General features: G+C 37.9%; 1 protein-coding gene across 4 annotated transcripts in view; it reads left to right on the top strand.

Moving 5' to 3' along the window:
* Positions 1–23,474, top strand: part of TLK1 (tousled like kinase 1) — a 173,422-nt gene extending 149,948 nt beyond the window's left edge. For all 4 annotated transcript variants that reach the window (XM_054476994.2, XM_063648302.1, XM_054476997.2 and 1 more), the window contains 8 exons: positions 3,026–3,107; positions 7,398–7,489; positions 7,572–7,661; positions 7,818–7,987; positions 8,180–8,315; positions 16,546–16,657; positions 17,610–17,717; positions 21,579–23,474. In XM_054476994.2, coding sequence (XP_054332969.1) covers positions 3,026–3,107; positions 7,398–7,489; positions 7,572–7,661; positions 7,818–7,987; positions 8,180–8,315; positions 16,546–16,657; positions 17,610–17,717; positions 21,579–21,755 — 967 coding nt within the window. In that variant the 3' untranslated portion in view covers positions 21,756–23,474. The remainder of the gene's footprint in view (positions 1–3,025; positions 3,108–7,397; positions 7,490–7,571; positions 7,662–7,817; positions 7,988–8,179; positions 8,316–16,545; positions 16,658–17,609; positions 17,718–21,578) is intronic.
* Positions 23,475–25,196: the final 1,722 nt, after the last annotated feature.

Genomic DNA, 25,196 nt, shown 5'->3' with positions numbered 1-25,196 from the left:
CTCAAGAGGCTAAGGTAGGAGGATTGCTTTGTCCAGGAGTTCAAAACCAGCCTCGTCAACATAGTGAGACCCCCATTTAAAAAAAAAAAAAAAAAAAAAAAAGCAGTCTCTGCTTCTTCATTTCCTTTTTTAATATCGTTACCTTGCTTTATATTTTCTGAATGTTGATCACTATCTGGAATTATAAATTTATTTTTTAGTTATTATTTGTCTCCTCCCTCTAGAATGTAAGCTTCATGAGTGCAAGGACTTGGTTTTGTTCTTGCTGTATCCGTAAAGCCTAGACCAGTGCCTGACATGGCAGGCACTTGATAAATATTTGAATACCAAAGTTAATTGTTATAGTAGTGAAGGAGAAATTATTTCAACCAAAAGTATTTCAGTAAGCCATGTATCCCACATTATGTAAGAATTGGGAGAGAAATGGAAAAGTACAGGTTACAGTCTGTGTTCTTAATCGGTTGTCAGAATGAGTGCCATAGATAGTATATGTTGAAGCAATTGAAAGAAAAGAAAATATCTGTGGGCTTGTGGGAGCTTCATGAAAAAGCCAGAAATTGAGCAAGACATGGAAGTAGAAATTAAGCAAGGTACTACTTGGATTTAGTTGGTGTAAAAGAGAGGAAAGGTTTCTGTTTACACTTCATTTTGACTGTTCATGTAGTTTAAAGCTTCATGAGTTAATACAAGTATCAGAATAGGAAGTGGCCAATTTCTGTGTGAAATATGAAAATCTTGCTTAGAAAGGCCTTCTTGTGATGTCTGTGTATGTATAGTTCATAAATACACAGATCATTCCATTGTGTGAAGGGAAAGAAATAATATAGTTATGGAATAACCTAAATTATGTCAGATTAAAATTCTAATGAAAGCCAGGTGTGCTGGCTTACGCCTGTAATCTTTGCACTTTGGGAGGCCAGTGCAAGCAAATCGTTTGAGCCCAGGAGTCAAAAACGAGCCTGAGCAAGGTGGAAAAACCCTGTCTCTACAAAAAATACAAAACTTAGCAGGGAATAGTGGCATGCACCTGTAGTCGCAGCTACTTGGGGGACTGAGGAAGGAGGATCGCCTGAGCCTGGGATGTTGAGCCTGCAGTGAGCCTAGATCGCACTCCAGCCTGAGTGACAAAGTGAGACTGTCTCCAAAAAAAAAAGCGAGGGGCCAGGTGTGGTGGCTCATGCCTGTAATCCCAGCACTTTGGGAGGCTGAGGTGGGCGGATCATTTGAGGTTAGGAGTTCAAGACCAACCTGGCCAACGTGATGAAACCCCATCTCTACTAAAAATAAAAACACTAGCCTGGCATTGTGGTGGGCGCCTGTAATCCCAGCTACTTGGGAGGCTGAGGCAGGAGAATCGCTTGAACCCGGGAGGCGGAGGTTGCGCCACTGCACTCCAGCCTGGGCAACAGAGCAAGACTGTCTTAAAAAAAAAAAAAAAAAGTGAGACTCTGTCTCCAAAAGAAAAAAATGTAATAGAGCATATGGTACAAAACTAATTTAAGACTAACTATTCCGAAAATTACATTTCAAATTTTGTGGATCTGACTTACATTGATGAAAATAAAATCAACTGTTACAGCTTTACAGTGTGGCTTGAAACTAAGCAGAAATTTCTTATATCTACAAGTTTCTCAAGAAAAAGCTTAAATTACTAAATCTAGAGTCAATTGATCTTGAAAAAAATAATAAAATACAATGTATTTTGGCCAGGCGTGGTGGCTCACACCTGAAATCGCAGTTCTTTGGGAGGTCGAGGCAGGTGGATCACAAGGCCAGGAGTTCGAGATCAGCCTGGCCAATATGGTGAAACCCCGTCTTTATTAAAAATACAAAACTTAGCTAGGCATGGTGGCACGTGCCTGTAGTCTTAGCTAATCGGGAGACTGAGGCAGAAGAATAGCTTTAACCCGGGAGGCAGAGGCTGCAGTGAGCCAAGGTCACGCCACTGCACTCCAGCCAGAGCGAGACTCTGTCTCAAAAAATAAAATAAATAAATAAATAAATAAAGTGTATTAGCATTGCAAAGCTGACTTTTTTTTTTTTTTTTTTGAAAGTGTACATTTGGAACCACATTTTTCTGCTAAGCCCTGCCTTTTATTAGCTGTTAAGCAAGTTACTTAACTTTTCTGTGCAGCAGTACCTTCATTTATAAAATAGACATAGTTATAGGACCTACCTGATAGGGTGGGTTGAAAACTAAATGAGTTAATACAGGTAAGAGCATAAAACGCACAAGTTGAACATCCTAATGTTGGAAATCTGAAATGTAAACTGCTCTAAAATCTGAAAAATTTTGAGCACTGACATGACATTCAAAGGTCATGCACAAAGGAAATGCTCATTGGAGCATTTCAGATTTTGGATTTTCAGTTTAGGGATGCTCAGTCGGCAATATCCTAAAATTAAAAAAAAAAAAAAAATCCAAAATTGGAAACACTTCTGGTTCCAGGTATTTCAATAAGGGATACTCAGCCTATATATGGCAAGTACAGTAAATTCTAAGTAGTAATAGTAGTAGTATTACCTACGAGTGTTTTTTTTAATTTTAAAAAATCTTTTTAAAATTGGTGGTTATTTTACAAAAGTCCAAAGACAGTAAAATTTAATGATGAAAGCCAGTTTATAATTATGTTTAATCATATGTCAATACTGTAAAAGCTTGATATAACTCCCAATATAAAAGTCTGTTTTTTCCAGAGAAGTGATTCCTGCTGAGTACATAAAGGATTTTATGAAGCTCTTGGCAATGCAGTAATTGTTAGGTCTTTGTGAGAGTGCTATATTGGTCACTGATCCTGAATATTGAGCTATAAAAGTTTTGTGAGCGCCAAAGCCTTAAGATGGGTGGTAGTCATACAGATAGACTGGTAGAGAATGAAAAGAAATATTGAATGAAATTTGAAATTAGCAGTGGAATAGCTGAGAAATAAATAGCTAGGAATAGAATAAGAGAGTAGAACTTCAGTGTAGAAGGAATTTTTGTGTGTGTGTTTTAATATGTCTGTTTTTTGCCCCCACCTCTAAGGTTCAAAGATCACCCAACATTAAATGAAAGATATTTATTACTTCATCTGCTTGGTAGAGGTGGCTTTAGTGAAGTATATAAGGTAATGTATGTTTTATTCTGTTTTTTTACGCTAACGTAGCAAGGATATAGGAGTATTTGGTTAAGAAGTACTTATGTTGTCTGGGAATGGTGGCTCACACATGTAACCCCAGGGCTTTGGGAGATGGGAGGGAGCCTGAGGCCAGGAGTTTGAGACCAACCTGGGCAACATAGTGAGACCTCGTCTCTACTTAAAAAAAAATCAGCCAGGTGTGGTGGCGCACTCATGTAGCCCCAGCTACTCAGGAGGCTGAGGTGGGAGTATTGCAGAGTCCAGGAATTCATGGTTGCAATAAGCTATGATTGCACCACTGCACTCTAGTCTGGGTGACAGAGCAAGACCCTGTCTCAAAAAAAAAAAAAAATACTTGTCTTTTGTTTATTGATTATATGTCCTCATTATAAAAAAGGGTTTGTTGTGGCTTCTGTTGTCTTATTTCCAGAATCCAAAGACTGTCCTTGCCACCTGCACAGTCCCTGTGATATTTGATACCTAGTCACCATTAACCAGTCCAATACAAAGAGTAACAGCTATTTAAATCAAGATAGGCAGGTAGCCATTTAATACAGTACACTTAGAAAGATTGTACCCCTTAATTTAAAAATGTCTGAAGTATTAACATGTCCTGAATTTATCCAAATTTCTACCTATGTCAAGTCTGTTTCTCAAATGCATATGTATAAATGTAGCATTTTTACTCCCCATGTTTATTTTATGCCTTTCTTTCTTTCTTTTTTTTTTTTTGTACTTTATGTTGTATCTTTTAGCCTAACCTTTAAATATTGGATTCCTAAGGTCCCTTTTATCATTCTGTATTCTCCCTTAAGAAGGTTTTTATCCTCTCTCATTCACTGGGTTATCTATTTGGTGTCACCCCCAGGTGATATCTAGCTCACACTTTCTTTCTGAGTTCAGTACCTCAAAGTGTGTTTGTATACATGACTTACTTCATGTGGGTGCTTCACAGGTACTGGAAACTCACATTTGAAATAGAACTTATCTTCCTCTCCTCTAAAATGCCTTTTAACACTGCTTCTGACTTCCCTGATTTCAGTATATAACATTGCCATTCATCTTCCTGGTCCCTCAAGTGAAAAAACACAAAAACCATCGTATGCTCTTCCTTTCCCTTTGTTCCCCTCCCCTCACATATTATAAGCCCCTAGTTCCTGCTATTATTGATGTCATTAAGTTCTCCTAAATTCAGCCATGACCCTTCCCTTCTGTCTCTTAGCTCAAGGCTTCTTCCGGAACCTCATAGCTGATTGTCTTCTTTTGGGCATTACTTTTCTCAAGTCATTTTGTACACTGGAACTAGAGTGAACTTTTTATAAAAGGCAACCTGATCATCTGTCCCACTTGAAAGCCCCAGTAGCTTCCCACTTGCTCTTAGGATGAAGTCCTAGTGAAGGGTTATATGCTTATCTTTAGTTCCTCTAAACAGCTTCCCTGACCCCCTGCATCTTCTCAGATAGATTTGGTGTGCCTTTTTATAAGCTCCTTGTAATACTTTGTGCTTCATTATGTACTGGCATAGTTGGTTAAAAGCTTTGGTTCTGAAGCCAGACAGCTAGGTTTAAATCCTGACTGCTATTTACTAATTTTATTAATTTGGGCTTCTTACTTAAATCTCTGTCTGACTCATCACCTCCTTCTGAGAATAATAACAATACCTACATTATAGGGTTGTTGCAGTGATTAACTGAGTTATCACATGTAAATCATATAGAACATAGGTGCTAAGATAAGCTGATAAGATTATTAGAAATCCTGCTTGTTGGCCATGGCTAACACCTGTAATCCTAGCACTTGGTGGGGCCAAGGCAGACAGATTGCCTGAACTCAGGAGTTTAAGACCAGCCTGGGCAACATGGCGAACCCCTGTTTCTACTAAAAATACAAAAAAAAAAATTAGCTGGGCATGATGGCACATGCCTGTAGTTCCAGCTACTCGGAGGCTGAGGCATGATAATTGCTTGAACCTTGGAGGTGAGAGGTTGCAGTGAGCCAAGATTGTGCTACTGCACTGCACCCTGGGGGACAGAGGGAGACACTTTCTTTCAAAAAAAAAAGAAAAAGAAATCCTGACTGTTGCACGGGACAAAGACTATGCCCTTCTCGTTCCTGCTTCTGACTTGGAAAAATTATGGGATTTGAATTAAGAGAACTTCAGTTCAACCATGCACTATTTTTTGTTATTTTGTTAACTTAGATAAGCATTACATGTCAGGGTCCTCACCTTCCTCATTCATCAAAAGTGATCTTTGGGCTCTCTTCCAATTCCTGTTTGTCTGATTCTAATAATAGTTTATCCTTAAGCACTTAATGGGTGAAGTAGGCTTACCATAAGGTAGAAAAGATTATCATGATATTTCAGCTGGGATCTAAAAGTCACTAAAAGTGCAATTAGCATTAGCGTGGCCTAAAAGTTGTTGAGCTTATGGACTTATCATGAGCCTTCATAACAACCCTCTGCTACTGCCTGGTTGTATTTTAAATAACTATTTTAGCCTCATAGGTAGGACTTTTGTAGAAGAGGCTTACATAGAGATTAGAAAGTGCAGATTGGGGCCCAGTGACTTGAACTTTCTATACTGACCTAAATACTAGTGACATCATTCTCTAAGCCCTTTAAAGCCCTTTCCTGATTCCCAGGTCTGTTGGGAAACAACCAGACAAAAAGCAGATTGTAAGTCAAGAAGTAAAGAGTTGTATTTTATACCAGGATGGGAGATGTTGAGTCAGTTGCTGAGTGATTGCCATATTAACCTTATGGAAAGGTATACTTCTACTCACCTGAAATTTTGGGAGGAAGATATGTTATATATAATTTATTATAATCAGTATACTCTGATGATAACTTTTTATTGCTTGGTTTTTTCTTCAGTTATCCTTTACTATGATTGCCTTGAATTCTTTATAGATTTGTTCTGCCTTGTCCCTTACATAAACTTATTTTATTTTTATTCTTTTCAGTTTCTTTACACTTAACCCTTAATAATAATATGTAATTAGCTAATGTTTCTTGGCTGTACCACGTATTATTCTAAACACCTCGTATGTTTTACCCCCATTTAATCCTCTCAATAACCCTAACTTTTGGGGCTCAGAGAGGGTATTAGCACAGAGTCACTCAGCTAATAAGCTAATCTGATTGCAAAGAGAATATTCTTAACAACTGTGTGCTATATTATATCTGATCTCATACTTTTATAGTTTTGTACCAAAGTAGTCACTTTACTGCTTATCCCCTCCTGCTTATTTTTAGGTTAAATTGATGGGAGGGAATGAGGACCTTCTTTCTAATAAATACGTAAGCTTTTAAGTGAAAGGGACACCTTTGTGTATAAATCACAATGGAACTAAAATTATTAAATGTCTCTTTAATGGTATTCATTGTTTTTTAAAAAAAATAAGTCATGTAAAGCTGTTAAAACACTGATCATTCTGTGTTTTTAATTTAAGAAATAAGCTGGTGATTTGAACAAATCAAGTATAAATTCTTTTTGAGACAACTAGAGAAAATTGAAGACAGGTTAGGTATTAGATGAGATGAAGGAATTATTACTGATGTAGTTAGGTGTGATAATGGTATATGGTTATTTTTATTTAAATACTGATGTGTTTACTGGGAGAAATAATGTGTTTGTTTTAATAATACTCTGGTTGGGGAGGGTGGGATGCAAGGATACTGGGGAATAGATGAAACAAGAATGGCAAAATATTGATAATTTTTGAAACTGGATGGTAGGGGCATAAGGGCACATTATAGTAGTCTACTTGTGTATATGTTTGAACAGTTTTATAGTAACTGTAGAATTTTTTTCAACAGTTGGAAAAATAACTGTTAGGAACTTTTAAATTTTTCTAAAAAGTGAGAAGTAGGGGGTTGCTAGGAAAAGATAGATTTAAAAGGTTTTATCCAACCTACAAAAAAAGTGGTACAGTCATCTGTTTTCCTGGCTGCTTACTACTAGTATAGAGGAATAAGTCCACATTAAAAACAAATAATAGCTTTATTGTTTTATTTTTATTCAGTATATTGGCATTTATAAAATTTAATGTGAAAATTCACATTAAGGTTTTCTCTGATTTATTACCATGGAATTTCTGCCTTCTGATAATAAAAGTGTCATTGAACTATATATAGTCTTAGCAGAGAAGATCATTAATAATTGTAGGGTTTGTCCTAATTCCATATTATTGCAAAAATTATCACCAAAATTAAAAACATCTCTTCAGCTATTCAGTTGGTCTTTCATCTTAATTGTTTTTGACTTGAAATCCTAGGCTTTTGACCTTTATGAACAAAGATATGCTGCTGTGAAGATACATCAGCTTAATAAAAGCTGGAGAGATGAGAAGAAAGAAAACTACCACAAGTAAATACTAATACTTTATGGTTTTTAAAAATTGAATATTTTTTGAATGATCATGGAGAATTAATACACTGTCTTCTCGTAGACATGCCTGCAGAGAGTATAGAATACACAAAGAACTGGATCACCCCAGAATAGTTAAACTCTATGATTATTTCTCCTTGGATACAGATACGTAAGTGAATATTAAGGTTTAATTTTTAAGGAAAGGTATGCTTGCTTTCTCTTTCCCCATCCTGTGTTGATGATATAAATACTCTCCATTTCCCCATTGTGATTCTGAATTCTTGGATATTACTTATATCTAATTTTTTTCTCTTCTCTGTTGTAGGTTTTGTACAGTGTTAGAATACTGTGAAGGCAATGACTTGGATTTCTATCTGAAGCAACACAAGTTAATGTCAGAGAAAGAAGCTAGGTCTATTGTAATGCAGATTGTAAATGCACTAAGATATCTCAATGAGATCAAACCCCCTATTATACATTATGATCTCAAGCCAGGTAATTATGAAATTTGTCTAATTTTTTTTTAAACTTGAGTATAGTTTTTAAAAGTCATTCATTAAGTTATCTGAAAACATGTTTTTTGGTTTTGCTTTTAAGACATCAGTAGAATACTAGTAAAATTAAAAGTTACTAAAGTTATGTTTTTCATGTATGTATCATTAAAAGAATCTTATATTTTATTCTTAGGAAACATCCTACTGGTAGATGGAACAGCATGTGGTGAAATCAAAATCACTGATTTTGGTCTGTCCAAGATTATGGATGATGATAGCTATGGTGTAGATGGAATGGATCTAACTTCCCAGGGGGCAGGCACTTACTGGTAAGTGTATTACTAAAAACATCAGAATGTCTAGATTAGTGCCCAGTGCTTTCATGATAATTTAGTGTTTTTTTATTTCCATGTAGCCATTAAGATTACTGTGGTAAAGGTACTGATATTAAGCTCTCAGTTGAGAGGGAGACTTCTGTGGTCATTCCTCTTTTCTCATCTGTTCTTAACTGCAAATAACAGCATACTGGAAAGAGAATGACTTGGCATTAACAAGTGACTTCAGTACCTGCCAGTCAGAAATTCCTAACAGGAAGAATTCATTCATGGGTTTTCTTCTACAATGTTAGGGTGATGTTTATCGTAAATATAAATACTTATGTTAATATAATATTTTAACTGTTGCAAGCATCAAGCCCTCTCTGTGGAGGTTATATGGTTGCAGGGATTTTCGTTTTATTTTGAGACAGGGTCTTGCCCTGTGCAGTGGTGTAATCTTAGTTCACTGCAGCCTCAAACTCCTAGGCTCAAGCAGTCTGCCCACTTACTCTTAAGTAACTGAGACCACAGGTATGCACCACTATGCCCAGCTAATCTAAATTTTTTGTAGAGACAAGGTCTTAATTTGTTGCCCAGGCTGGTCTTGAACTCCTGGTATCAAGTGATCTGCCTCTCCCAAAGTGCTTGGATTACAGGCATGAGCCACTGCACCTGGCTGGTAGTTTTTGTGGAAGATGGATGTTTTGTTGGTTGTGAATGGGAGATAAATTTGGCATATTCTTTGGACTTAACTTCCAGAAATCCCTTTTAAAGACTTGATATGTATAGATTTAAATTTAGATATAATCACAGATTCATAGATATAAATCTGAATGACTGTCATCCCCTCAGTATACCTACGTGTTCACAAAAACTACTTCAGTGTGAATTTTCAAACTTGTTAAATTCACCAAAGTGGAGAACATAAACTATAAAATTTCAAAACAAACTTAGTTCTCAGAGAAAATTAGTTTAGCATAAAGAGTGACATTTTAATGGGAAGAAAGATAACTGCGTTCAACTTCATTGAAACAGGATTGTGACTACAAACATAAATGTGACTTCAGGTTTTCCAGAACAGTGTTCACACAACCTGAGCACATCATAACCAGTTACACACGATGCCACTGTCTGTATAGATTTCACTTTTAATGAACAGGGAATAGTCATATTCGTGTATTCTTTTAAAGCCACTTTAAAATTTTAAATTTGGCTTGTGGCATTTCCTAGGAACATGGATAAGATAATAATGTCATGAATTTTTTCTTCATATTTTAAGAAAACTATTCAAACTGGTAACCCCCTGAAAGTCAATATTCTCAAAGTCTTTGGACTTTTTTCTTTTAGCAACAAGGCTCATTTTTTTTTTTTAACAACAAAATCTTATTCTAATAAAACCAACAAAGACAAAGCATCTTGGTAGAATCTTAGATTCCATGGAAGATAGCTTGAAAACCATGTTCTAAACAATAAATTATTTTTCCTCTGCAGTACATTCTCATTATTTGTTTCTCTCTCACTCTGGCTTCAGTAGTATAGGAAAGGACAAGGAAATTTCCCTTTTACAGATGGTCGAGGGACAAAGAGCTTACGTTTCAGGGGCTGTACTGGAAGGAGATACAATAATGGTGTTGTTATATAGGAACATGGAATGTATTTCTCATGGAAATCTGTGGTCCAGAAATGGGTTTATGTCTGCAGTCATATTAGTTGTTTAGCTTTGTACAGCTGACCTTGAATAATATGGGTTTGAAATGCATGGGTCCACTTCTTTGTGGCTTTTTTTTTTTTCCCGAAAAATACATTGCAAAATTTTTTGGAGATTTGCAACAATTTGAAAAATCTCACTGATGAACCATGTAGCCTAGAAATATTGAAAAAATTGGCTGCACACGGTGGCTCACGCCTGTAATCCAAGCATTCTGGGAGGCTGAGGCGGGCGGATCACTTGAGGTCAGGAGTTCGAGACCAGCCTGGCCAACATGGTAAAACCTCATCTCTACTAAAAATACTAAAAGTACAAAAGTTAGCTGGGCGTGGTGGCGCATGCCTGGAATCCCAGCTACTCGGGAGGCTGAGGCAGGAGAATTGTTTGAACCCAGGAGGCAGAGGTTGCAGTGGGCTGAGATATCACACACCACTGCACTCCTGCCTGGGCGACAGAGCAAGACTCCGTCTCGAAAAAAAAAAAATACTGAAAAAATTAAGAAAAAGGTATGTCACGAAGGCATGGAATATATGTAGATACTCGTCTGTTTTATCATTTACTGCCATAAAATGTACACAAATCTATTATAAGAAGTTAAAATTTATCAAAACATGTATACAAACACAGACTGTACCTGGTGCTATTTGCAGTTGAGAGAAATGTAAACAAACGTAAAGATGCCGAATTAAATGACTTCATAAAATTAACTGTACCACATACTGTGTACCGTAATAATTTTGTAGCTACATCTTGTTGCTATTGTAAGGAGCTCAACTGTTTTGAGTATCTGTTTAAAACACTGTGATGCTAATCTCCACGTGAGCAATTAATCTCTCCAGTAAAAGGCCTATTGCAGTAAAAAGTAATCTCTCATGATTCTCAAATATTTTTCATCACGTTTAGTGCAATATTGTCAACCTTGAATAACACCAGTAATGATGGAAGTGCTCTCAAGGAGCAGAGAAAAATCATGACATTACAAGAAAAAGTTGAATTGCTTGATATGTACCGTAGATTGAGGTCTGCAGCTGCAGTTGCCCACCATTCCAAGATAAATGAATTCAACAAAAAGATCGTTGTTAAAAAAAAGAAATTTGTAAAGCTGTCACTGCAGCTATGTCAGCAGGCACAGAAACCTTGTTTTTTTTTTTTTTTTTTTTTTTTTTTTTTGAGGCAGAGTCTTGCTCTGTCGCCCAGGCTGGAGTGCAGTGGTGCGATCTCAGCTCACTGCAAGCTCTGCCTCCCGGGTCCACACCCTTCTCCTGCCTCAGCCTCCCGAGCAGCTGGGGACCACAGGTACCTGCCACCACGCCTGGCCAGTTTTTTGTATTTTTAGTAGAGACGGGGTTTCACCGTGTTAGCCAGGATGGTCTCGATCTGACCTCGTGATCCACCCGCCTCGGCCTCCAAAAGTGCTGGGATTACAGGTGTGAGCCACTGCGCCCAGCGAAACCTTGTACTTTTTGCAAAATACCCTTTTATCTCTAATTGAAAATGCAAGCCATGCACGGTGGCTCATGCCTGTAATCCCAGCACTTTTGGGAGGCTGAGGCAGGCAGATGAGATCACTTGAGCCTGAGAGATGAAGATCAGCCTGAGCAACATGGCGAAACCCCCATCTCTGCATAAAAATACAAAAATTAGCCAAATGTGGTGGCACACACCTGTAGTCCCAGCTACACAGGAGGCTGAGACAAGAGGATCATCGCTTGAGCCTGGGATGTGGAGATTGCAGTAAGCCCAGATTGCACCACAGCACTCCAGCCTGGGTAACAAAGTGAGAACATGTCTCAAAAGGACAAAGAAAATGCAGCTTTTTGGGTGCATGATACCCACAGACTGTAATGTGATTTTAGAAAAAGCAGGCTGGGCACGGTGGCTCACGCCTGTAATCCCAGCACTTTGGGAGGGCGAGGCAGGTGGATCACGAGGTCAGGAGATCGAGACCATCCTGGCTAACACGGTGAAACCCCGTCTCTACTAAAAATATAAAAAATTAGCCAGGCATGGTGGCAGGCGCCTGTAGTCCCAGCTACTCGTAGTCCCAGCTACTCGGGAGGCTGAGGCAGGAGAATGGCATGAACCGGGGAGGCGGAGCTTGCAGTGAGCCAAGATTGTGCCACTGCACTCCAGCCTGGGTGACAGAGCCAGACTCTGTCTCAAAAGTGGGGGAAAAAAAAAAAAAAAAGAAAAAGAAAAGAGATTATATGACCATTTTAAAGCAAAAGGAAGGTAAAGGATCTAAAGCTGGAGAATTTCATGCCAGTAAAGGATGGTTTAATAATTTTAGAAAAAGGGTTGGCTTTAAAAATGTCAAGATAACAGGAGAAACAGCTCCCGCCAACCAAGAGTTCCCAGATGCTATTAAGAAAATAATTGAGGCCAGGCGCGGTGGCTCATGCCTGTAATCCCAGCACTTTGTGAGGCCGAGGCGGGTGGATCACGAGGTCAAGAGATGGAGACCATCCTGGCCAACGGTGAAACCCCATCTCTACTAAAAATACAAAAATTAGCTGGGTGCGGTGGCGCATGCCTGTAGTCTCAGCTACTAGGGAGGCTGAGGCAGGAGAATTGCTTGAACCCAGTAGGCAGAGGTTGCAGTGAGCAAGATCACACCACCGCACTCCAGCCTGGGCAACAGAGCAAGATTCGGTCTCATTCATGAATGAATGAATGAAAAAGAAAAAATAATTGAGGAGAAAGGATAGCTGCCTGAACAGATAATTTAATGCAGACAGACGTGCCCTATTCTGGAAAATAAAAATGCCACGAAGGACATTTATTTGTAAGGAAGAGAAGTGAGCACCAGGATTTGACGTAGGAAGGGACAGGCTAATTCTACTGTTTTATGCAAATGCAGTTGGGTTTATGATCAGAACTGCCGTTATCTATAAAGCTGCTAACTCTGGAGCCTCAAACAGAGAAGATAAATACCAGCTGTCAGTCTTTTGCCTATACAACAAGGAGGCCTGGACAATTAGAACCCTTTTTTTGGATTGGTTCCATCAGTGCTTTGTCCCTGAAGTCAGGAAGTACCTTGCCAATAAGGGACCACCTTTTAAGGTTCTTTTGATACTGGACAATGCCCCTGGCCACCTAGGAGCCCATGAGTTTAACACTGAAGATATTGAAGCCATCTACTTGTCCCCAGACACAACAATATCTGTAATTCAGCCTCTAGATCAAGAGGTCTTAAGGAACTTTAAGGCTCATTACACATGATACTCTATGGAAAGGATTGTCAGTGCTGTTAAAGAGGACCCCAGTAGACAGAACATCATGAAAGTCTGGAAGGATTACACCACTGAAGATGTTATCATTTTAGAAAAAGCCGTGAAAGCCATCAAGCCTGAAAGAGTACATTCCTGCAAAAGAAAATCGTGTCCAGATGTTGCATATGACTTCACAGGATTTATGACAGAGGCAGTCAAGGAAATCATGAAAGAGACTGTGGATACGGCAAAGAAGGTGGGGTGAAGGGTTTCAAGATATGGATCTTGGAGAAATTCAAGAGCTAAAAGACACCCCTCCAGAGGAATTAAGGTGACTTGATGGAGATGGGTGCTTCCAAACTGGTGCCAGATGATGAGAAAGTAGTAGTAGAAGAGGCACTGCCAGAAAACAAGTTGACATTAGACAGCCTGGCAGAAGGGTTTCTATTAGTCAAGACATTGCTTTTGACTTTTATGACATGGACCCTTCCATAATACAGGCACTGAAACTAAAGCAAATGGTGGAAGAAGGATTGATACTATATAAAAAAGCAAAGCAAATTATGATGTCTGTAAAGTTGGCCCTGAGTGTGTCTGCCTCCCCTTTCATCTCTTCCCCCTGTCACCCCTGAGACAGCAAAATTAACCCCTCCTCAGTCTACTCAACCTAAAGATGACAAGGATAATCCACTTTCACTTAATGAATAGTGATTTTCTCTTACGATTTTTCTTAATAGCAATTTTTTTCTTCTAGCTTACTATAAGAATTTAGTATATAATACAGCATATAAAATATGTGTTAATTAACTGTTCATGTTATCAGTAAGTCAACTTCCAGTCAACAGTGGGCTATTAGTAGTTAACTTTTTTTTTCTTTGACAGAGTTTCACTCTGTATCCCAGGCTGGAGTGCAATGGCACGGTCTTGGCTCACTGCAACCTCTGCCTCCCAGGTTCAAGCGATTCTCCTGCCTCAGCCTCCCAAGTAGTTGGGATTACAGGTGCCCGCCACCATGCCTGGCCAATTTTTTTGTATTTTTAGTAGAGACAGGGTTTCACCATGTTGGCCAGGCTGGTCTCGAACTGCCGACCTCGTGTTCTACCCGTCTCAGCCTCCCAAAGTACTGGGATTACAGGCGTGAGCCACCACGCTCAGCCTAGTAGTTAACTTTTTAACTTTTTAACTTTTTGTGGAGAGTCAAAAGTTGGACATGTGGCCAGGCACGGTGGCTCACTCGTGCCTCTGATCCCAGCAGGAAGACCACTTGAGCCCAGGAGTTGAAGACCAACCTGGGCAACATAGCAAGACCCTGTCTGTATAAATTTTTTTAAAAAATTAGCAAGGCATGTGCCTGTGGGCCCAGCTAATTGGGAGGCTAAAGTGGGAGAATCGCTTGAGCCTTGGAGATCGAGGCTGCAGTGAGCCGTGATTGCACCAATGCACTCCAGCCTGGGCAATACAGTGAGACCCGGTCTCAAAAAATAAAAAATAAAAATCATACATGGATTTTCAACTGCATGGGTCAGTGCCTCCAACCCCTATATTGTTCAAGGGTCAACTGTATTTGATATATTTGGATAGCACTATAAATACTTGTATATTTTAGAATACACATATAATATTGCTCTTATAAATTACCTTTCATCCTCAGAAACTTAAAATGTTTAGTTTTGTCTCTCTGGTCTCAAATGCACTAAATCCTGGTGGACATCTTTTCCCAAGTTACTTTGACGTCAATTTCTGTGGTTGCTCTCCTTGCATACATAAACCTCATGCCTGGAGAGAGTATAGCTTAATCTTTACAAGCCATTCTTGTTTCAGTTACACACATAGACACCTGCATAAAATACACACTTTTATTGATAAATCCAGCTTTTTACTGCATTACAAATGAGTTATTGGTTATCTTTGGTGGTTTTACTTCACAGAAGTTTCATGTGTTTTTTAAGAGATCTGTCAACATCCTGCTGAAATCTTAATGATTTTAGCATAGTAGATACAAAACTGCATTTTTTTTAAAAAAGAGTAAATTCCCATTTAGCAGCATTATTCTTTTTGATAATTTTAAGTTTATCTAAATTTTTGAGGTGTGAGATGCTTGCATCCCTGTGATGGATCTTTTACTTATAACTGGAGATGACAAATTGATTTTTACCCTTCATCTATTAAAAATTATGAACTGGCTTAGTGTGGTGGCTCATGCCTGTAATCCTAGCACTTTGCGAGGCCAAGGCGGGAGGATCATGTAAGGCCAGTAGTTCGAGACCAGCTTGGTCAACAGTGCAAGACTATCACTACAAAGAAGAAAGTATTAGCTGGGTGTGCTGGTGCACGTCTGTAGTCCCATCTATTCAGGAGGCTAAGGTGCGAGGGTCACAGGAGCCCAGGAGTGTGAGGCTGCAGTGAGCTATGATCGTACCACTGTACTCCAGCCTGGGTGACAGAGTGGGAACCTGTATCAAAAAAAATTATGAACTTATAAATAGAACTTACATATTTTTAAAATAGTAATTTTGAATACCCATTGTGTTTCAGATACTGCTAGTGCTTGAAACTGCACAGTGAATAAGAGTTCTTTGAGCTGCTCACAGTCTGGTGTGATTGTAGTTTAATGCCATAATAGAGGCATTGCACCATTCTGCAGTAACACAGAGAAAAGCAGAAAAGATGCTAAGTAATTGGAGTGATTAGGGAAGGCAGTAGTGATTGTCATATTCAAGAGCTCAGAGGATAAAGGAGAGCCAAGTGGGGACGCAAGTGAATTGGTTTTGACTAGCCAATTTGGCGGGTTACGGTGGGGGAAAATAGTGTGTGCAGATTTTGAAAATGTATGTTGTTGCCAGATTAGCATGGGTCTTGTGTTACAAACAAGAGATACAAGGTCTTGTTGGCAGTAAGTGCTGTCGAAGTTGTTTGAACAAATGAACCACGTGATCAGGTGTATATTTTAGGGAGAGAAGTGCCTACAGTTTGAACAGTGGTTAAAGAGAATGGGAGAGGGTTTCTTCTACTATTATTAGATACTCCAAATTAGACCATTGTAATCTCTTTAAGTTTTTGTTTCGGTAGATAGATAGATAGATAGATAGATAGACAGATTAGATAGATAGATATGAACTTTATCACAATGTTATACGTGTTGGCTCTAGAGTTAAATGATAAAAGAATGTAAATGCTCCAGAAGTTCAGTTGATGATTTTCACTGATGGGAGTCCTAGAGTTTATGTATGAATAAAATTAGTGTTCTAAGATTTTACACTTAGAAGATTTTAAGTCACAGATTGTCAGTAGTAACCTTTTTTCTCTCCCACAAAACTTATAGGTATTTACCTCCTGAGTGTTTTGTAGTTGGAAAAGAGCCACCAAAGATTTCCAACAAGGTTGATGTATGGTCGGTTGGAGTCATCTTCTTTCAGTGTCTTTATGGTAGAAAGGTAAATTGAATTCTACCAGCCTTCAGCTATACAGAGATAAATTAAGTTGAATTTTTCCTTCTTAAAAGCAAAATTTCACTAAAAGTCAATTTAGATCCTTCTAAAGAAAGCCAGGCTTCTCCTCTGTTTCTTCCTAAAATTTCCATGGATCAGAATTATTTTAATGTCACCCCAGTTTACTTGACCTACTTTTTGCTTTCTTTCCTTTTTTTAAGAAAAGTAACTATCTGTTAACATGCTAATATTCGTCTACTATTGGAAATACTGGAGTCAATACTTTTCATTATCCACCTTTCACTTGACCTCCTGTTACACCCCCCACCCCACCCACACACACAGTTTGGCCTGGGTGGGCACTTTCCCCCTGTTGCTCATCAGGGAGATACCATCAAACTTAGTCTTATTTCCCAACTTCTTTTTATATTGAAGTTGGAAGTGCAGGTTACCATAGATATTATCTAGCCCACATCCCACCCCATCCCTTCATCAATAGGGGAAGAGAGGTTAAGGGATTTATGTGGGATCTCCTCACTCCAAATCCAGAGCTCTTTCATTTAAATTCGCCTGCGATGCACAAAGTATTTTATTCTTTGGAAATTGTCATAGACATTTTCATTACTACTTCATCTCTTCTCTAACTGAACTTCATTGTTTATTCAGAATAAAGTTTTAAATTTCTTTCTATGTTTTTATCTTATATTGCAACAGCATTATTTTCTTCTTCTTACAGTGTTGAAGATCTATTAGAAAGGCTTTCTTGGCTTTCTTGGCCTGCTATCAGTTATACCTTGTTTGTATGAGAATTCATCTCAGGTTTCAAATAACTGAGGAAGATTTTAGAACACAAAATATTTAGATTTTGGGTTTTGGGAATTCGCTTAAACAGAAATGATATCTGTGTTTAAATATTTTGTGAGAAAAGTATCTTAACGTTTAATTTTTTTTTTTTAAGCCATTTGGTCACAATCAATCTCAACAAGACATTCTTCAAGAAAATACAATATTAAAAGCCACAGAAGTCCAGTTCCCTGTAAAACCGGTTGTAAGCAGTGAAGCCAAGGTATTAAATTTTTGTAAATGAGTTTTGTGAAGTAACTTTTCTTTCATCAGTTGTGCTGACAACAAGGTAAGTACTTTCCAGTAAGTAAAGTCACAAGACTCGCTGCTGCAGGGGATCTGTCCAGCAAGGGCTGGTGATTTACTTTCAGAGAAGGAGTTGCATCAGCCTCTGGTTGCTGTAGTTTTTATCTTTTAAGCACCCAAATATGGCCTCTGATTGTTTACGTTCATCAGCTGCTACTTTGAAAATTAGGGAAAAATCACAAGATCTGGGCTCAGCATTACCTTTTATGTATTATTTATCTGCTTATGTTAATACTGAGATATATAAGTATATAAAAAATATTAAAAGTAATAATAAGGCTGCACGTGGTGGCTCACACCTGCAATCCCAGCACTTTGGGAGGCCAAGGTGGGCAGATCATCTGAGGTCAGGAGTTTGAGACCAGCCTGACTAACACGGTGAAACCCCGTCTCTACTAAAAATACAAAAATTAGCCAGGCGTGGTGGCACATGCCTGTAATCCCCGCTGCTTGGGAGGCTGAGGCAAGAGGATCACTTGAACCTGGGAGGTGGAGGTTGCAGTGAGCTGAGATCACACCATTGCACTCCAGCCTGGGTGACAGAGCGAGACTCGGTCTCAAAAAAAGTAATAAATACCATTTATTTTAGTGTTTTTATATATATTATCTTGTAACAGCCTTATGAGGTATAGGTACTTTTGTTATTCTCATTTTATAAAAGAGGAGAACAGCCATGCCATGGCAAAAGGACCTTGTTCAGGATCATACCAGCTAGTAGGCAGCAGAGCTGCAGCTCACAAGTATCTACTCCTCCAGACTCCAAAGTCCATAGCCTCGACCTCTATGCTGTTCTGTATTAGCTCTTGAGAGCTAATCCAGTATAATCCATATGTCTATATAATAAAATTACAGGAAATAGCTATTTCTAATTAATAGCAAAACTTTTTTGGTGTTCAATATCTTCCTGCCTTCATCCTATCAGCCTTTTGTGTTTGTTTTTTTATTACTCCTCTGTTGCATTCATCACAAAGCTCTTTTCTCTGTGGCTTGCTGTTGTAGTCTTCTCTTTTTTAAACCTGGTCAAATTCATAAGACACATGAAGCTCCTATTTTTTTCTGGTGTGAATAGTTCAGGCCATAAGAATTCATGAAAAGACACTGTAGAGTTTCTATATTCTGTTATTCTTACACAGTGCAGATAAATACTGCGAGATGTTTGGGGTCATAGTAACCTACCTAATTGAAAATATTGGGTTTTTTGTAATCTCACTGATTGTGTTTATTAGAACTGTCCAGCATTCCATTTTGTCTCATATCTTTATTGGTTTTTTGTAAATTATATGAATGGTGGTTAAAACATTTTGACAATTAAAAAGATAAATATAGGCCAGGCATGGTGGCTTCCACTTGTAATCCCAGCACTTTGGGAGGCCAAGGCAAGGCATGATGATCACTTGAGGCCAAGAGTTCAGGAACAGCCTGGGCTGTAACATAATGAAACCCCATCTCTTAAAAAAAAAAAGAGGCTAGGCTTAGTAGCTTATGCCTATAATCTCAACACTTTGGGGGGCAGAGGTGGTTGCTTGAGCCTTGGGGTTCAAGACCAGCCTGACCAACATGGCAAAACCTGGTCTCTACCAAAAATACAAAAATTAGCCAGGCATTGTGGCACACATCTAGTCTAAGCTGCTTCAGCTGCTTGGGAGTCTGAGGTGGGAGGATCACCTGAGCTCAGGGAGGTCAAGGCTGCAGTGAGCCATGATGATACTGCTGCACTGGAACCTGGGGGACAGAGTGAGACCCTGTCTCAAAAAAAAAAACCAAATAGGCCAGGTGTGATGGCTCACGCCTGTGATCCAGCAATTTGGGCGGCCCAGGCAGGCAGATTGCCTGAGCCCAGGAGTTCGAGACCAGCCTGTGCAACATGGTGAAACCCCATCTCTACTAAAAATACAAAAATTAGCCCGGTGTAGGGGCCCGTGCCTTTAGTTTCAGCTTCTCAGGATGCTGAGCTGGGAGGATCGCTTGAGACCAAGAGGTAGAGGTTGCAGTGAGGTGAGGTTGCACCACTGCACTCCTGCATGGGCGACAGAGCAAGACCCTGTCTCAAAAAAAACAAAAGAGATAAATATTCTTATTTTAAAGCAAAATGAATGATTTTTGTAAGATAAACGTGACTCCTTTAAAAATATTTTAACTGTGCTAGCATCTAAATCTTGTCTTATTTTCTGTCTATAGCCTCATTGAGAACAGAAATTAAATGAATTTAGTTGACGCAAGATCTGTTTTTTTAATACTGACCGAAAAGACCAGGAGGAGTGGAGTTGCCAAAGGCAAAGTCTCATTTAGCCATTCCTGGTTCTCTCCTTAGGCTCTTTATAGGCACCACAGTCACCTTTTTGAGATCTAGAATCCAGGAAGGGTTAAGGGGTTGTTGGGGGGATATATTATATAATTGTATCATATTAATATTTTTTAATGTAATATATAATATCTCTATATTCTGTATCCCTACTTTCCCTGACTTGGTGTGGGCATCTTTAAGTATATTATTTGTTGCAGACTTCTTAACCTTAACCTTGCTATTGATAGCCTTTCCACCCCTCAGGCTCTAACATATCAGTCTTGATGTTTTTTCTCCCTCTTAATCATTTTTCAAAGTGATCTCTGAAACTTTGTTAAAGATAAAAAAGATAAGACCTCTAAGGGATCAGATCGACTTCTGATAAACAGTAAGTTATGGTAAAATGAGAATAGCTAGGTATATTTTTAGAGAAAAATATACTTCTAATGAATTTCAAAGCAAAGAAAGTGCAAAATAGTTACCTTTTAATGTGATTATACTTCTGTTTAATGGTATATATTAATTTCTAGTGTCAGCAATAAGAAAGGGAAACAATTAACCAGTTACCTCCTGAGAATATTTTATCTGTTCCCTCTCCCCCAAAAAAAAGATGAACCTCAAAATTTAATATTGAGTGAAAGAGGCCTGGCAAAGGAGAACATAATTTATAATTCTATTTATATAAAATTCAAACAATCAAAACTGAACTATGGTGTTAGAAGTCAAGATAAAGGTTACCCAGGTTCGACTGGGGACAGAGCCAGTGCCTGGAACTGGGCATGAGGGGGATTCAGAGGTTCTTTTTCTTGATCTGGTTGCCAGTTACATAGATGTATTTACTTTGTGCTATGCACTTACGATTTGTGTGCATTTCTAAAAATGTGTTACACTTCAGGAAAGTTTTTTTTTTTTTTTTGTAAGAGGCTATTCTCAAAGAAAAACTAAGTAAAATTGGTGTGAGAAAAAAAAATAGTGATTATATTCCATTTATTTATCTTTCCAGGAGTGTAATGATGCATAGGGTTAACCTGGGAAACAGTGTCCCTAATGAAAGTGTCACTTCAGTGATCTCTTCATCTAAAGAAAGTCTTTATGTCAGTAGGAAAAAAAATAATGGTTGAAAATGGCATCTTACCCTTTGCTAAACTGAAGTGATAACAAAATGGGATGAGGGTGGGAGGACTGTTTAGCAGAAGAAAAATGCTAGAAAAAAGTCTTCAGAATTTCGTAAGCAGAAACAACTTTCCAGTATAAGTTCAAATGGCTGCAATAGTAATTTAGACTGTAAAGTGAACCACTGCAGGGGCTTTCAGCGGTGAGTTGCATTTGGAGTGAGAATTTTATAGCTACAGAATTTTTTTTTAAGGTTTGAACTTCCAATAAAATGAGATCTACTTATGTCTTAAATGTGTCCATCCTTCTGTTGATTCAGTTGATTGATATTTAGAAGGGAAAAAGATCATTAATTGCTGACATTTTCTTTCTCTTTTTGAGGCCTTTATAAGACGCTGTTTGGCATATCGAAAAGAAGATCGATTTGATGTGCACCAGCTGGCAAATGACCCATACCTTCTCCCACACATGAGAAGATCAAATTCTTCAGGAAACCTACACATGGCTGGGCTGACAGCATCCCCTACACCCCCTTCTTCAAGCATAATTACTTACTGACTTTCCTCCAAGATTGGCATGATACCTTTGAATTGCTTCCAGATGCACACTTAAGTTTGAGAGCATTTGAGTGTTTTTTTGTTTTCTTTTTTTTTTTTTTTACACAAGACGTGGTTAAGAACTGTTTGTAAACTGAAGTTCCTCATAGTGTCATTTGTATGAGAGTGGATCATGGACAAGAGTAAATGCACACTTCTGACTATAATTTTGAGCAGTGAAGGATGACTGCCTGTTACACAGAAACAGGAATACCATGTTAAGATAGAAGAAAAAAATTTTGTTTATTTGGGGGAACACTGTAAATAACGTTTATAATACTTAAATACATTTGGTTGTTACTAGAGAGTTCTAATATGAAGGGTAGTTTTTCATTATTTAAAAACACATGGAAAAATATGAGACATATTTCTAACATACGAACTATAGTGCCTGGATACATTCTTCAGCATTTGGCAGTTAATCTGCTGAAACCAAAGTAAGAACTGAATGACAGTGACAGTTGTGTTTTATAGTAATAGAATGTGAGAGTTAGAATCTTTGGACAAAGTTAGGCTTTGTCATTTGCCTATTCAGACTTTTACCAAGTTGTACCTCGAGATCACATGTCCGTTTTCTTTCACTGGTTATATTAAAGGGAGAGCTATTATTTCTAAATACTTTACACCTTTGACAAAATGAGCTGCTTGTTTTGAAATCAGTTGAATTCACAAAATTATAATATTGCCAGTGTTTTCAATACGTTAGAATTGATAACAGGTATTTTTCTTTTGTTACCAGGCCTTGTTCATCAAAACAGGTGACAGTGTGTAACCAAATGCAGACCAGTTCTATGCAGGATAATGATAAATTCCCTTCTAGCTCTATTGTAAATCGTTGTACAGATGTCATATTTCAATTACTAAGTTTCAGCAGCTTATTCTTGTAAAAATGTTTAAAATATGGCTTTTCTAATTGGATATTGTATTTTTTTTAAGTCTTCTTGAAGGCGCTCTAATTGCTGCTAAATGATGTTGCTTCTTTGCTAAAAAATTAAATGACCTAGAAGGTGCAAGTTGACTGTACATCATAGAGAGATATTAAAAAGCAGACAGTCATTAACAATCAAGACGTAAAAGTGATCCATGTTGGACATAATTGAGTTTTTATGTCTAATAAATCAGTTTATTGGGTTCTAGGGCTGTAGAACACATAGATACTAGATTTTTAATTTGTTCATGGTTATTCTACATTTCTAGAAAGTTCTTATCATCAAGATGGTCCCATAAACAAATTTCTTGTGGTTTGTACAGATTTGTTAAAATGTGAACGTTTTCTAACTGCCTTGTAGGGTAGAAACCAATATTTTTCAGGATGCTGTATTTCACTCCTGTAAGGACTTTTTCTTTATTGTCACATTCATAATGCTGATACTTACGTGTAAGTTGTTCATGTTGCAGAAAAAGGAGGTTATACTTACCACAGATTCTCTTTAATATTGTACAGTTAAACTGTATTTCTGATGTTGCAAGCCATTCTGTTTTTTCATTGTACATAGACACATTGTCTCTTTAAAATGCTGCTGAAATTGTAGAGAATATAGCCAAAACAGTAATAAACAATGATAGTTAAAATGTAAAGACTATGAAAATTACATTGGAAGGGAGCTTTCAAGATGGTAGGATATTGACTGAGCTCCTTTACTTAAAAATCAGCTGAATAAATTCCTTAAGTATACTTCAAGACAAGCGTAAATTGTTTCAAGCTGTTAAAGTTAAACCTAATAACCATTATCAAGGCAACTCCTGGGTAAGTAACACTTAGAACTATCAAGAGTGGTTTAAGGGGCTGGCTATACCCATTCCTCTGTAGAGCAGAGAGAAATCCTATTAAAAAAAATACTACATGGTAATGAAATCTTAGCATTGATTGAGTGCTTTACATGCTGCCTGCAAGTTTTCAGTTTTGTTGTTGCAGTTTTCATCTTTATGAATGATAAAGTACTATGTTCATAAAGTAACATTTAAATTCCTGAACTAAAAGAAAATGCCCATTGTGCTTAAAATTTTGGAGAGATACGAAGTGAATGTGTAAATCTAACTTTGAGGTTCAGTAAGTAAGTTAAGTAGTATAGACCTAGAGATCACTGCTTTACCATTTTACTTTCAAATGAATGAGAGCGACTGCTAGTGGCAGAACGCAGAAAAGGGGAAAAAACAAGCCATGAAATGAAGTTGCTTTCTTGACCTGGGTTTAGGTCATCATTTTAAAATCAAAGATGTGTAGGAGATGAATCAACTTTAGACCCATATTTTCCTTCTAAAAGTTTCCCAAAAAAATGTTACAGATTTTGAATAACATGCCAGTGACCCAGCAGATCCAAGATGGCTAATTGAGCCACATTGAATAACTTACTTTTACCCTCACACGGAAAGTTGGTATCTATTGCTAAATGATTTCAAGGTCACTCTGACAGTCTTTGACACTACTATTTTTTTTAGGGTTTTATTGTTTTCTGGTCTCCTGGTGTCTGTCCTCAGAATTAAAGCATGTCCTACATCCCTAAGATGATAGCCAAGGCCTCTCTTTTATTAAGAGTCAGCACTGATGTAGGGTAAAATCTACAGTTTTTGCATATGATTTTAAAATATTTCTTTGATTTGAATTTGCTTTAGTGTGTGCATGTTGAGAGGAAGTAAGTGTAGAAACCACCCTAATTTGTAAGTTGGGAGTTGGAGATACTTGGTGGTTTTTCAAAAATAAAGACTCAATCTTTTTTTTTTTTTTTGAACACTCACTGCCATCTCCTTCTAAAACAACTCTGTCAGTTTAAATGGCATATAAAATGTGAACAAACACCTCATTACATGAAGTCAAAATGGTGAGCTTCAGTGAAACATCTAAAGAGTATATTGTGTGTTTTGCTGTTCATCATTACTTATTAAATGCAGTAATGTTGATTGCCCTCATGCTGTTAGCTGTGTTTTAGTTGTACAGTACAGTTCACCTAGATTGTTAATTTACTCTTAAAATTTAATTACATTGCTGTTTGATTTTTGTGTGAATGTTATAACCTTACTTACACATTTAAAAGCCCATTGACAGGTCTTTAATTCTGCCTTACGTTTTGACCTGTTAACTGATGATTTTTCTTCTACATATACTAAATTTCAATGTTCTGAAGATTTAATCTAATTCAAAAAGTGCTTTTCGGCTGGCAGTGATGGCTCATACCTGTAATCCTAGCACTTTGGGAGGCCGAGGCATGTAAATCATTTGAGGTCAGGAGTTGGAGACCACCAGCCTGACCAACATGGTGAAACACCATCTCTACTAAAAGTACAAAAAAATTAGCTGGGCATGGTGGTGCATACCTGTAATCTCAGCTACTCAGGAGGCTGAGGCAGGATAGTCACTTGAACCCCAGAGGCGCAGGTTACAGTGAGCCGAGATCACACCACTGCA

The sequence above is a fragment of the Pongo pygmaeus genome, chromosome 11 (genome assembly GCF_028885625.2).
Source record: "Pongo pygmaeus isolate AG05252 chromosome 11, NHGRI_mPonPyg2-v2.0_pri, whole genome shotgun sequence".
NCBI lineage: Eukaryota > Metazoa > Chordata > Mammalia > Primates > Hominidae > Pongo > Pongo pygmaeus.
Note: the sequence above shows the minus strand (reverse complement) of the source record. Positions and strands in the feature narration are given on the sequence as shown.